Raw genomic sequence first — 14,374 nt, forward strand, 5'->3', positions numbered from 1 at the left:
AATCCTGCGTGGGTAAGTTTTCATTTTGACGGAAGTAAGTAAGCTTTCATTTTGTTCAGCGTAGACCATTTTTGGTGGAAAATGAATATAAAGTAGATGGTTTTTGCTCGAGTAGGGAGAAAATACAAGGAAAAGAAAAAACTATGGTTAATCCAATAAAAGTAGAACCAATTATGTGAGGTATATGAATCATAACATCACCCCTTAATGATTTCAGGGCAGATGATTCTTCCATGGATACGGGTATATGAGGTATTGCTCCTTACTTTTGATTTACGGGGAAGAAGAGTTACAGTTTCTGTTATGTACACGAATCAATGCCCCTGAATTAGGGGTTTAATCTCGTAAGCACCCAAAATCAAGTTAAAATAAAATAGAACAGAATACCTTCGTAATCGTTAATACATTTTGTTCAACAATCACAAATTGATAAACTACTGTCCCATAAACTAATTAAGAAATACTCCACTCTTTTTCGCATTAGTAATCCTTAAACACACTCTTTACTTCCTTATTTTACTACGAGATTCAATTCCCCTATTACTACGAGTAGTTTGACAAAATTCCCTAATTTTATTACGACATTCAATTCAGCCGCCATGGTCCACTGGCCTTCACTTCTCCTTCCACAACAGGCAATCCCACTCCTGAAATCCAGATTCTGTTTTTGTCACATCTGAATCCCAAGAATCTTCCCGCAGCCACCCTTTATTCCATTCACCAAAATATGACAACTTCTCATCTAACCCATATTAATTTGATCCTCAACAGGCAATTTCACACTCCAAATTCTTCTCCTTGTAATATTAGTTCCAAATTAATCTCCCCCAGAATCATAAAGTACCCATCTTTCTTAATTTCAATAACAACATTACCTCTCTTCAAACCTAATCTACACAATGCTGCTCAATCTGTTGTAAAATGCTTTGCTAGAGATGAAACCCATGATTCAAAACTCACACAACAAGGTCAAAAACAGGAGAAAAAGAGTTTTTGGGCAGCTGTTAGTCTGATAATAGGGACTGCTGTTGGTCCCGGAATGTTAGGTTTACCATCTGCAACCATAAAATCAGGACCATTACCTTCCACCGTTGCTATATTACTATCATGGGTTTATGTCATTTCCTCCATAATATTGGTTGCTGAGCTTAGTTTTGCTACAATGGAGGAAGATGGGGTCAAAGACGTAAGCTTTACTGGGTTAGCAATCAAGGCTTTTGGTGCACATTTTGGTGCATTCGTTTCAATTGTTTATGCAAGCCTTAGTTTTTCTCTTCTTGTTGCTTGTGTTTCTGGTATTGGTTCTATTGTCTCTCAATGGTTTCCTAGCTTAAATAATGTAGTATCTCATGGGATTTTCCCTATGTTTCTTGGAAGTATCATTTGGTTCTTCCCATTTCGAGCAATTGATTCGACAAATCGATTTCTATGCTTTATGATGCTGATCTCAATCATTACTTTGGTGGGCATTGGTGTTTCAGTTGCAAGAGCTAACTTGTTAATTTCTTTGTCCAATTCATCTTGGCATGTTTTCTCTATTTTGCCTGCTATTCCTGTCACTGTCCTTACCTTAGGGTTTCATGTTATTACCCCTTTTATCTGTAAAGTTGCTGGAGATACTATTGATGAGGCTCGAAAGGCGATTCTCATTGGTGGAACTGTTCCATTGGTTATGGTTTTGTCATGGAATCTTATTGTGTTAGGACTTGCTGGAACTGGGACTGCTCAATCATCTTCATTACAAGGAGACCCTATCAAATTGTTGCTGTCTGTTAAGTCTTCTGCTTTGTTTGCTGTCCAGGGCTTTGCATTTTCTGCTTTGGCTACTAGCTTCATTGGCTATTCTGTTAGTTTTCCCAAGCAGCTAGTTGACACCTTGGAGTTGATTTTCCGGTCTAGCAATTCGGACAATGAATTGGGTGCTAAAGAAACAATGAGGGAAACTAGGATTCCAGATGCAAGTGATGGATCAATCTTGAGTGGAAGTAGTTTTAGGAACTTCGAGGGCTTGATATCTGTTGCTCTATTTCTTGTTCCGGTTCTTGTTGCTTCCTTCTATCCATCAACATTCTCGAGGGCTCTTGACTTTGCTGGGGTGTATGCTAATTGTTTTCTGTTTGGTATTCTTCCTCCAGCCATGGCATATATTTTTAAATCCAGGAGAAAACTCAGGTACTTCCAGTATTTTCCTTCTAATTTTAAGAAATGAAAAAAGCTGTTCTATGAAAGTGTAGCCAGAAATGCAATGCAAGGAAAATAGGAAACAACTAAGAAAACAAAGTGGAACTTCAATCTGCTTGCTGATGAGTTGTCTTTAAAATTTAATTTAGAGTACTGAATGGGGCTAATGCTGTAATCTGGTTGATTCTTACAGTTCCTTTGCCTCACTTTTCCTAGCAGTTAGGTGTTTTGGAGGTTTGAGCTTACTGTAACTTTGTTCGGTTGATTGCAAATCAAACATGAAGATATGTTTTCAATAGTTAACTAATTAATGAGTATAAAAAACAAACGATGGACTTAGAAACAGATTGGTCTTGGCTAATAACAGGATTTGAAGTTGTAGCAAATGAGAAAATGTCAAGTTTGTGATAATGCTGATATCAATGGCAAACAAAACATACCCTAACTGCACTTCTACCCAGAACCACTTTGTCTATGACCTTTTTTTTGTTTGGGGTGGGGTTGGAGGTGGTGTTCAGGGATCATCTTATGTAATTGCATTTAGAAATTAGGTTTCCTATTGAAACAAAGTTTGTAGATTTCAAGCTTTCTTTTGATTAACGTTTTCTGGATTGATTAATGGGTTTTTACTTTTTAGGCTCTGAAGTTGATCTGACCTAATTTTGTTTGAAGCCACAGGTCTTCTTTGCCTGGAGGAAATGTGGTGCTTTTCCTCCTCTTTAGCACTGCTGTCATACTGAGCATCTGGCATTAGATATAGCCATGATCAAGACTTTGAGAGCTCAGACTGTTTTGTCAATTTCAATGGAACTAGTTTTAGTTTTGCTTGGCTAATGATGGTTGGAGATTATCATGAGGACGTCTCAGCAAGGTAACTTTTACAATAATTATTTAGAATTCTTGTAGTTATTAATGGACTTCACAATCAGAAATTCTTTGTATTTCAGAATGTGCAATTGTGCATTGATTAATCATACCTTTGTTTTATTACATTCATCATGTTAGCCAATTGAAGGTCAAAATGTTATAATCCGAACAACACGGAGCATCATACCTGTAGTACTTAGGATCATTGACTATTATAGAAGTTTATTTTGCCGTGGCACTTCCTTCCCAGAACTATTTTATCAAAACATTGATAAATATAATATTATTCATTCCTTGAAGCCTTTTTGTTGTACATTACAATATTTATACAATTGATTGAGCAAGGATACCATTTCTTGAAGTCGACACACAAACACATTGAGTTGAAAACTTGTTAAAAATGAGGCTAACTTTGGCATTAGTCCTCAATACTTGGAGGAGGAGAAGAGCTAGATCCATATTTATAAGCTACATAAGCTCCGATTGCCACCACCGCTGCAACAGCAACTCCTAAACTCACATTCACCTTCTTCTGCACTTGCAATCTTCCTAGGGCGTTTCCAAGCCCAAATATGTTTTCATCCTTCATCTGATCATAACTAGTGCTTGTTCCTGCTTTACCATTTTCAGAACTTAGAGCCTTTAGTTTTTCAGCATTAGGGACCAGGACTTCTGCTTTCGGCTTTTGAGTAGCCTCTGGTTTTGGGCCACCTGATGATGTTGTTTCAGGCTTCATCTGCTGCTTCTCAATTAGGGGAGAGGCTTTCTTGGGCATAGCAACATGAAGGTGTCCGCCACTGAACTTTGCTCGAATGTCATTTATGTCGCAGCCTTGTGGTATCTTGGTTTCCTTAAGGAAGCGGTTTCTTTTTGTTCCATCTGCAGTTGTTGGCCTCTCTCCGCTTACTTTCAGAACTCCAAGGTTATTGACTTGAACTCTTAGTTGATCTTTCTTGAAATCTGTGAATTCATAGGGATATTGACATAGAGATATAGTAAGTTAGTATGTCTTTATTTTAAGCCTTGTCTATTTAGAAATCCACTATTTTCAATTATCAGAAATTAAGGAAGACAGAAACATACCAGGAAGATGGAAGACTAAAGTTTCAACTCCTTCCTCTTTCTTCCATTCACAATAAGGTTCAAAATCAACGTAAGAAGGCGGTGCAATAGTTGAAGTCTTGGTTTTGCTTGCCATTGGCTGAATTTGGTAGCGCTTAGCTTTTGGTTAATGAAGAAGGTGTTGTGAAAATATAGCTAATTGTGTGGATATTCTGTTTGAAGAACATCCCTTTCCCCTTTTATAGGTATGGTTTAAAAGGGCATCTCGTTGGTCTTCCATTAAGATTTCCTCCGAAATGAATTATTCTTGTTTGCTTTCTTGAGATTTAAGTTGCTTTGGTGTGATTAGCTTACTTTCTTCTGCATAGGCATGCTATATTCTTTCTACATACCAACTTTCTAGAATTCTTTGCAAGTAGAATTTTCTGGGTAATCCCAAAATTCCTGTTGGAAACCCACGGTTGCTTCTGATTTTGTCGTTGCCAATGTCAGATTTAGGAATTATATATTGGTTCTGGAATATGCACTAAAAATACAAAAGATAACTGTGGTAAAACTTTAACTACTGCTTATGACATATTGGGAAACCCAATTATAAAGCAATGTTATTTTAGGATATGGGTCAACTTTTTTCGAACATTTATAAAATATTGTTGTATCACTCGTGTGTGACTACTAGTTTTGGACGGAGTTTATACACTCAATTTGCTTCATAGACCCATCCTTATTACGGAGTACTTGGTTCCTTTTAGTTTTTTGAAAATATGTTTAATCTCCAAGAATGTAGCACGCACAGTACTGGTACTTCCATCAGCTAAATCAATTTTTACAGTAGTTGCAAATTGCAATCTCATTTTTCCATCAATTTTGTTTGAGAAGGGTTTCAAAAGAAGTTCGCATGAGAAGTGTGTCACGTAATGAGTTTAGCAAAGTTTTATTCAATCCATGGCTAAGTGGAGGTGACTTTCTACATTTTTGAGATAATTCCTAGGGACGATTGTCATTTTTCTGATATGGAAGTTTGATGAACCATCTCTGATTTACTCTGGAAAAAACCTGTATGTGAATTAGGTTTATGCTAGACTTCTCTTCTTCCAGTTCATGTCGAAATTCCCAAAAACAAAGAAATCCAAACAAACATGATCTTACCGGTAGAGGATGGTATCCATCAGTTTCTTATGCACAGAGTATATGTTAATGGATGTTAGCTAGTCTAGTTAGTGGTGGCTGGAAGGGCCATGACATGCCATATTTATTCAGCATAGTCTGTGTTTGGGAAGACAGGGGAACAGTAAAGCTAAGCTTTTGATAGCACAGCTGTACTTTATATGCTGACACTGTCATGCCAATCACCGGTACCAGTCACAGTCAAGGAATTGTTTCATAACATTTAGATTAATGAAGATAGCTTAGCAGTTTAGGAAGTAACTTTAAGACATGATGAAGCCTCATAACCTTTTTCTATGATCAAGCAACCGTCTGTGGAGAACTTATTGAAATGCCACCATTTGCTCACAAGAAACTTAAGATCCCTCAACTGTCTCATTTATTTGAAGTTTGAGCATGGCTTTTTTCATGAAAGAACTACTGTTTCCCTAGCGCAGTTCTTCTAACCAACCAGCCTCTGAAGGTAGTGACATTTTTTTTTGTAGATTCACCTGTAACTCTCCAAAATAATTCATATGCAATAATTGACTGTAACGTTTTTAGTTGTAGCTCTCTGTAAAGCTGTAAGAGTATACCCTGTGTTTTCAAATTACAGGATGGCATCGGTTTATACTTCTCATTTGGGGCTTAAAACTTGTCCATTTAGCCAAGAGGTATTTTTTGGTTATGTTACAGATTGATATGCTAAGTTTGATTTTCATGTTCATCAATTTGGAGTTTCTCAATACTGAAGAATGCTTAATAATGCTTAAAAATGCTCAATCATAATCATTCACAAGAAATTTTAATACTTGATTCACCAAGCTTTTAAATTCATGTTTGTAAATCTTTCTGTACACTTAACCAATTCAAGTACATATATAAATTCTCCCAACCCAATATAAAAACAGAACAATACACAACCAGAGGAGTTTACATAAACCCTGACTCTTCCATATACAGAGAAAGAGAACAACTGTTATTAGAATTAGACGCATACTTTGAAGCCACAAAAGCTCCAATTGCTACCATTGTCACTACTGCAATTCCGAACCCCAACGTCACCTTCTCTCTTCCTTGCAGCCATTTTCTGATGCTTCCATACTCAAACATACGATCACCCTTTGGCTGAGCATAACTACTACTTGTCCCGACCATTGTACCATTTTCTGTACTTGTAACCTTTGCTTTTTTATCATCAGAAACCATGGCTGCCTCAGCTTCCGGCTTCTGATCAGTAACCTCTTGTTGTGGTGGAGCTGTTTCTGTTGATGCAGGCTGCTGAGGAGTAACTTTCTTTGGCATTATAACATGAAGGCTTTCATCAGTGAACTTTGCTCGTATGTCATTCATGTCACAACCCACTGGTATTTTTGTTTCCTTGAGAAACCGGCTCCTCTTTGCCCCATCTGCACTTGTTGGTCTTTCGCCACTTACTTTGAGGACTCCTTCTTTGCTAACTTGCACTCTCAGTTGAGTTTTCTTAAAGTCTACATATATGCACACATTATCAGAAAAAGGGATCAATTTAGTTAGTTCAACTTCTGCAAATCATAAACAGGAAAAAACAAACTAGTATAAGGGATTAAGTATGACAATACCAGGGAGATGGATGATCAAAGTCTCAAGACCTTCCTCTTTCTGCAAATCACAAGCAGGATTGAAATCGACGTAGCAAGGTGATGCTGGAACTGAAAACTTGGTTTTGTTTGCCATTCTTTTTGCTTAAATTAGATGTTAATGTTACTGAACAAACTGTTGAGAGAAGGATGATTTGATTGTATGAATAATTGATTCAAGGGTCTTATATTTATAGGTGTTGGTATCTTTTAGATTAGGATTTCCTGTGGACAAATTATTCCTGTTTGCTTTCTTCAGTTTTAAGTTGCTTTGTGTCTTTGCCTAATGCCCATGTTATGGCTCACCTCCTGTTTTGATGCTACCCATTAGTATATACAATACTTCATCATTTGATGTTTTTTTGTGTTTTTTCTTCTTATTCTTTAAGAATATTGTATTGTTTATTGCCTTGTGTATGAAATGCTTCATCCTTCTGTTTTTTTAACCCATTTTTCAAAAAAGGGGTGTTTTTTTGTTTTGTTTTACTCGCCTCTACTTATTCTATAGTTGGTGTACGTATTTAACTATCTTACTCCTTTTCCCCAAAATAATTACGGGGTTGGTTGGGGTGGGTTGGGTTTAAGGCTTGTAATGGGCCTCTGCGTGGGGCTCTTGTGCGAGGGTAACCTAGAGGATTTTTTCTTATCTGTAAAAATAAAAATATTACGTCTTGTTAACCTCTCAACTTCTTGAAGTGGCTTATTAATCTATCTCTACCTAGTATTTAAATAACTAAAACCATGGGTGGTAATGAGACATGTCCTCACCTCATAAATCTCCCATTTATTTTTTATTATTAAAATTAAGAACATTTAAAAGACATCAATATTAATCTAATATATATATATAAAGGGGAGTTTTTTCAAGAGTATTGGGAGCGTCCACGTAGGAAAGTCCAGTCACAAAATCAACATTAATTTAATTTTAATTAATGTAAAAGATAAAAGTAAATTAAGGATAAAATATTTAACTATAAGATAAACATTGAGTAATAATTAAGTTGATAAAATCAAATTAAGGATAAAATATTAAATGATAAGATAAACATTGATTAATAATAAAGGTTTTATTTTTAAAAAAAAAATGTAGGTATAAGATACTCCTATATATATAATATCTAAATATCTCATGGGCTATTTGCGTAGTCAAGGAGCAAAATACTTCAATTTTTATTATAGCTTTACGCCTTTACGAATGATTTTTTTGGGTGTTCTATCGTTCAACTTTTTGTAGGCATAGATTTTAACTTTAACGCTGTTTTATATAATAGCTTTACCGTGATTTTTGTTGTTCTATCATTATTCAACATGTTTTATTAATCGACATACAAGACATCTAACTGATGATCCGAAGTGTTATTTATGTGGAGATGAGGAGAAAATAATGTTACGTTGCATATACTTAGAAACTTTCCAACAGCCAAGACTATTTGCCGTCGGCTTCTGGTCCTACAGATGCACTCAGTTTTTTTCAAGAAGACCTTAGACATTGGTTTATAAAAAATCAGGAGTTTAAAGATCCTACGAGCAATATAATTTGAGCCACTTATTTCTATATTACAATAGGGTGGATATGTGTGAGGAATTGTTTCGTTTTTTGTCGTAGTGAAGATGGTTGTGCGTGGTAACAAGTAGGAGATTTATGTAGCTTGGTGTGCCCACCTGATGGTTGGTATGCAATGAATACTGATGGACCATTAAAAGGCTCTTCGAGTCTAGCTGGGGGATGGGGCGATCATACGGAACAACAGGTCGAGGTACTATGGTGTCTGCCTTCATAGCTTAGGGAACTTTGGTAGATGCAATGCTTCTTTTCAGGCTGAGGTTATGGCGCTTGCAAGTGATAAATCTAGCATGTGTGCAAGCTCTCGAGTGTGTTGCGGATGGAAGCAGTGAGTGTGATTGCTCGCCAATCATGGAGTTCCTAGAGGATATTCCATCTTATATTATACATATACAAAATTTATGTATTAAGCATATTAGTTTAGTAATAATTTAATTTTTTTTAGTTTGGTTATACTTCTCATGTTTCCAAACATAAAAATATTGTTGTACAATCCGGGCAACGACCGAAATTTATTTTAAATTGTAAACTAATATTTTTTCCCCCTTTATCCTTCATAATTGATATTAAAAGTATTTTTTTATTCTTTATTTTCTTTACATTTGGATGTTAGAACAGGCCCTGTCAAGATTCAAGACTCTTCTATAAAGTTTGACAATAGTAAAGATAAGATTTTATTTTATAAGAGTTTTGGGAAGTGAAAATACCATAAGTGACGATGACATTTTAAAAAAAAATCTGGCATATAGTAAAGTGCATTTAGATAAATCTTAGCAAAGATAATAAGATTAGTTATTTAGATGATCAAAGAAGTTTGTTTATGGTAGAAATAGTCCATTTAGACAAATCTTAGCAAAGTAGAAAAATAGAACAATGTTACTAGATCAGTTCATATACGAAGTATATAATTTCATCAAAGATTTTTCTTATTTAGAGTAAAATTTTAATTTTTGCTTTGGTATTACAATTAGGCCAATTAGGGATATCATAGACTGAGCATAAGAGTTTTTCATAAACTTATACTTCCGTATAAGATATAAGTCATTGTATTTTAACTATTGTTTTTTGCCGTGCATCGCACGGGCTTCAAACTAGTATTGTATTAAAAGAGGGTAATCCAAAAGACTTCCCATAAAAAAAACCTAAAAGACACCCATCAAAATAAATAGTTAAAACTTAATAGTTAAAACTTAATGAGCTAACTCAATTAAAATGTTACTTCGTATTTATATTCCATAACTGTAACAATAAATAATCAACCTCTCGTCATCAATCATTTTCGTTATATCACTGACACAATCAACTCTATGTCATCATATATTTGTTAGAGGCAATGTGTGTTTTACGTTATGTCACTATTATCTTTTTCTATGACTAAGTTTCAAATTTCGTCAATTTATTATGATTTTTTTATATTAACCGTTTGTTTTGCTATTAAGTATTGACGTTATATTAGTTGTTACATGCAAAATGTGGTTCTATTTATTTATATATTTATTTATGTCTTACACTAAACAAAAATTTTACAGATGCGCATAAATAATATAAAATTTCATAATAACTAAATTTATTGTATGTTGAGCAACACAAGTTTGTGTAACACTTTACAAATACTCTCGTGCATTGCACGGGTCAAAATACTAGTTGGTTGTAAAAATTGCAGGAATATAAGAGAATATTGATTGGATATTTGGATAATGTGGACTAATTTACTGAAATTGTAACCTACGGAGTACTCTCTAAGCAGAGAGTGTAAAACAATATTTTACAAATACTTATAACCATCATCAAACCTATAGTAAGTGTTGCAAAATTTTCTTATGCGTATATATCTTAGCCTACAATAATTATGGACGATATCGGAGATTATATCTTCTTTCTGTGCTAATGACAAAGTTCTCTCCCATTTCCTTAGCTGCAACCGGCAACATATAATCTGGGTCTTCCATAACACTCATATCTTCAGGCAACTCATCCTCGACCCAAGATAGCCAGTCAACTTCACTATCCACATCGTCGTCATCTTCATCCCATGTACAACTATTTCCTTTCTTCTTCATCCCATTTACCTTGTCAAGGAGTGAGACCAACATTGTATAGTTCAATGTTTCATAGTCCCTACATAAATTGAAACAGAAACTTATTAAGATAACTAAAAAACTGTATCTTCTTTTTTTACAATGTTTTTGCTTAGTAAGAGAAAAATTATACCTATATGTGAAAATGGTATAGAGAAGTTGAATGATTGCATAGATCCCAAAAAGTGGCTTCATAACAGTTCTAAGGTAAATGAGTTGCTCATTCTCGTTGGAGGTGAAACGTAGTATTGCACATTCTATTGCGAACGCAATACATAAACCTGTAATGGCAAAGAATTAAATGTAAGAAAACCTTCAAGTTTAAGGGAACATGGTTATAGTAGGAAAAGAACAGACTACATTACATACCCATGTAAAGCCTACATCTCACTGAATAAGTTTGCTTTGTACTTGTGAGCAGGTAGAGAACAAGGAGAAAGATTGAGTAGACGAAGAAAGCTTTAATAAGCCTCGATTCAAGTAGCATAGCATTGTGCAAGGTAAACAGCTTATCAATGGCAGCAAACATGCTCGCTTGTTTCGACTCAAACGCTTCCTGCAAACAACAAATACGTCACTCACAAGTCACAACTAGTTAATCAACAGAGCAATATTGATAAAAACATTATTTTACTTTCTACTTGTATGTAATAAATCAATCACCTGAGCTGCTAATATGGATATTGAGTTTTTAGCCAAGTTGTCATTAGCTAGTAGAAGCTGTTTCTGCTGCTTCAACAGTTCTTCATGTTGCCCATTTGCAAAGTCCACTAATTGTTCCAAAGAAACTCTGGAATTGAAAAAAAAAAGTACCATTAATTAGGAAATCAATCATACATTTATATGTTAATGTCACAATAATTTATCTTTCTTACCTGCTCTCTTGAAGGGTTTGAGACATAAAACTAGTAAGAGATTGAAGACCCTCAAGAGCAATCGATTGACCTCGAAGAAGCTCTTGTTGTTTATCTACTGAAGTTTTAGCCATTTCAGTAATATCATCAGTTTTCCCTTGAAGATTCTGCATCTGTGATGACATTGTTTCTCCAATTTTGTTCACCTCTTGCTTCACATCAACAGTCTTTTTCTGTAAACCCAGTATTTCTTCACCTAAATTCTCATAAGATTCCTGAATTTTCAACATATTTTCCTTCAATTTCTCTTTCAATATCCCTTGTCCTTCTAGCAACCCTTCTTGAGACATTGCTATTCCATTAGCTGTTTCATTAAGCTCTTTCGAATGACTTAATATCGCTCCCAAATCTCCAAACATTTTCTTCAGAGTCTCCCCAACAGTTTGAGTTTGTGCATCAATTGATGTTACAGATTTATGTATTTCATTTGAGTTATACAGAAGATTATCCGATTTCTTTTCAATGGTCTTCAATTTGTCTTCTGCATACAGTGCTGAATCTTTCAGATTATTCACCAAACCTTGTAACTGAAACTTAAAAGCTTTAGACCTGTATGTAGCATAAAACCATCAGAATTTTTAAGCAAAATGAGGACGAAGAAATTCAGTAAATAAACAAAGAATGAGATAGTTTTAATACTTACTGTAACTGATGGCAAATGGAATTTGTCTGAAGGTAAAATTCAAGGTAAGTCTTACTCTCATCATTACTCAACTTCTTTAGACAATCAACCATGGCGGATTTACCCTTACACGAAGGGAAGGTATTCCTCCCAGTATCCTTTTGAAAACAATCACTCAGATGCCAAGCTAGTCTTTTTCTCTTTTCTTCTTCAGCAAATATTTCAGAACAACTGGAAAATAAATCATCGTATGCCCTAGACCAACATTGATTTGTTCCTTCCTTCTTTCTTTTAGCGTTTTCAACTAGTTCAGCAGCTTGTGGATTATCAAGAGCATCTACAGAAAACTCAGTAATCAAACCTTTAGACATAGCATTATTATCCCCTGACCAGTTTTCGCTTGAAGGGGCATCTGATGAGGAAGATGAAAACCAACTCCATGACTGGCTTGTTGGTGAACAAGAAAGAATAATCAACAGAAACATAACAAGATTATGATTTCCCATCTTCAATTTCACTTCTAGAACCTGCATTCATGGCATAATATCAATATAGTTTGTTCTTGATCATGACATAGTGTAAAAATCTCATTTTTTTTTAATGTGTGTGCTGTGTGCAAGAATTTCTATATTTGCATGATTTACAGTAAATTGCAAATCTGACAAATTATTATGTTTACTTTGTATGTATGATGACGAGCCTGCTGATTTTCTCTTTAAGCGGTCACTTTGTAAATCTTTGAATTTTCTCTGTAATTATCATTCAATTACTACAAAGGCATGAATATAGAATACAAAATAGGGAAAATTTTGGTAGTATTAGATTACACCACGAGTAAACAGAATGAACTTTAGCTTTTAGTCGAAAAAATAATAATAATTTTTTGTTTAAAATGATTATATAGAGTATAGTTTTATATGCTCTTAATCTGATAATGTGAAACTGAAAAATAAGAAGAAAGCTCTTAACAAAAAAAAGAGTTGGATATAACAACAATAATGGCGCGCTTTTTCATGACTTGGCGCCCAAGTATGACTTGGTGCCCAAGAAAATGACTTTTGGGCTTCACATTCTTTAAAATTCTTTTTCTTTCCACAATTTACAATTTTATTATGACAAAGTTAAAGGCCCATTGATTTCTACTTCGTATTACATAATTACAATGAGTTAAAATATAAAAATAAAGATTGAAAGTGCTGTTACTTTCCAAAAGTTTGATATTTTTTTTAAGTCTACACAGACCCTTATGTGAAAACTTCGAACCAACCGGTTTTTAATTTAATTGCATCACTTGGATCGGCAGTAGCCAATGCATTATATGACCTTTAAATATCTATATTTTCTATTTGTAAAAGTTTAAAAAGTTAATATTATAAAATTATGTACTGTGACGAGCAAGATCAATGGGGTCTTGTCTTAAGATTTTCTTCAATTGTCATGTCAACATTTCATTAATATTAAATAATTAAATTATTGTTAAGACTCTTTAATATTCAATCAAATTTAGCTCTTCACCCATTAAATCATTTAAGACTTGTAAATTTATGTAAAATATCATTTTTATTATTTAATTTAACTCACATATATACCAAGTCTTAAGTGGAGTCTTAATTTTTCAAGACTCACTTTAAGACTTTGATAAAACTCGTCTACTTCAATGCTACAATTTTTATATGTATGATTTTAAGATCGATGAATCATATGACATGTCAGCACAACTCAAGTTTTAAGACTAGGGCTGATCATGCTCTAATCGGTTTTAACAAAGATAATAATAAATAAAAAAGGAAATCGGATAGAGAAAAAAGAGATAAACCACAAATTAAAAAAGATGAAGAAACAGGGAAAACTTCCTTCAAAAAAAAAAAAAAAGAAACAGGGAAAACACATACCTTATATCTTCTTGTTCAATTCATTTCAATTAAATTAAATTCCTTAAATATGCGTTCTAGCATCTCTGCCCTCGTGCCCCGTCGACCTCCAAATAATCTGCAAGTTTGCATAACACAGGCTAATGACATTGCATGATTATGTCCAAGTGTAGAAAATATGCAAAAAAGAGGACGGATACTTATAAAATGAAGGATGAAATTAAACTAATTGATTAACTTACCAATAAACAGATTTTGTCATGTTATGTGGGGAATTGGGGATTATTAACGTCTTAAACTCAGAAAGGAAGGCAGACGGGTTGACGTATCTGATGGTGAAGAAATACATCGATTCAGGGCTTTTTTTTTCCATTTTCTTTTGCTTTTTAACTTTTTTTTTTGTTAATTTCAGTTTCTTTAATAATTATTCATAATTAAGGTGGAAATACA

General features: G+C 34.3%; 4 protein-coding genes across 10 annotated transcripts; 1 reads left to right on the forward strand and 3 right to left on the reverse strand.

The window, feature by feature from the left end:
- The first annotated feature begins 67 nt into the window (after window positions 1–67).
- Window positions 68–11,079, forward strand: LOC110785329 (uncharacterized). 6 transcript variants are annotated; one of them, XM_056833885.1, is made up of 4 exons: window positions 68–2,172; window positions 2,854–3,052; window positions 5,873–5,930; window positions 6,459–7,088. In XM_056833885.1, exons 1-2 carry the CDS (start codon window positions 728–730, stop codon window positions 2,933–2,935), a joined length of 1,527 nt encoding a protein of 508 aa, XP_056689863.1. In that variant the 5' UTR covers window positions 68–727; the 3' UTR covers window positions 2,936–3,052; window positions 5,873–5,930; window positions 6,459–7,088. The 6 variants fall into 6 exon arrangements, with proteins under 6 accessions (XP_056689863.1, XP_056689866.1, XP_056689867.1 ...); XM_056833888.1 differs by having other exon boundaries at window positions 6,534–7,088; XM_056833889.1 differs by lacking the exons at window positions 5,873–5,930; window positions 6,459–7,088 and adding an exon at window positions 10,939–11,079.
- LOC110785330 (inactive protein RESTRICTED TEV MOVEMENT 2) lies at window positions 3,315–4,308 on the reverse strand. Its single transcript, XM_021989768.2, has 2 exons — window positions 4,132–4,308; window positions 3,315–4,008 (listed from the first exon to the last, which is right to left on the reverse strand). Exons 1-2 carry the CDS (start codon window positions 4,244–4,246, stop codon window positions 3,467–3,469), a joined length of 657 nt encoding a protein of 218 aa, XP_021845460.1. The 5' UTR covers window positions 4,247–4,308; the 3' UTR covers window positions 3,315–3,466.
- On the reverse strand, window positions 6,036–6,998 carry LOC130459078 (22.0 kDa heat shock protein-like). The gene is made up of 2 exons (XM_056833891.1): window positions 6,858–6,998; window positions 6,036–6,746 (listed from the first exon to the last, which is right to left on the reverse strand). The coding sequence occupies exons 1-2, from the start codon at window positions 6,970–6,972 to the stop codon at window positions 6,190–6,192; spliced, it is 672 nt and encodes a 223-aa protein (XP_056689869.1). The 5' UTR covers window positions 6,973–6,998; the 3' UTR covers window positions 6,036–6,189.
- Window positions 10,000–14,374, reverse strand: LOC110785314 (protein GAMETE EXPRESSED 1-like). 2 transcript variants are annotated; one of them, XM_056833884.1, is made up of 8 exons: window positions 14,167–14,374; window positions 13,946–14,042; window positions 12,075–12,580; window positions 11,393–11,980; window positions 11,181–11,307; window positions 10,887–11,073; window positions 10,651–10,798; window positions 10,001–10,557 (listed from the first exon to the last, which is right to left on the reverse strand). In XM_056833884.1, exons 3-8 carry the CDS (start codon window positions 12,557–12,559, stop codon window positions 10,287–10,289), a joined length of 1,806 nt encoding a protein of 601 aa, XP_056689862.1. In that variant the 5' UTR covers window positions 12,560–12,580; window positions 13,946–14,042; window positions 14,167–14,374; the 3' UTR covers window positions 10,001–10,286. The 2 variants fall into 2 exon arrangements, with proteins under 2 accessions (XP_021845442.1, XP_056689862.1); XM_021989750.2 differs by lacking the exons at window positions 13,946–14,042; window positions 14,167–14,374 and adding an exon at window positions 12,733–12,938 and having other exon boundaries at window positions 10,000–10,557.

The sequence above is a fragment of the Spinacia oleracea genome, chromosome 6 (assembly GCF_020520425.1).
Source record: "Spinacia oleracea cultivar Varoflay chromosome 6, BTI_SOV_V1, whole genome shotgun sequence".
Lineage (NCBI taxonomy): Eukaryota > Viridiplantae > Streptophyta > Magnoliopsida > Caryophyllales > Amaranthaceae > Spinacia > Spinacia oleracea.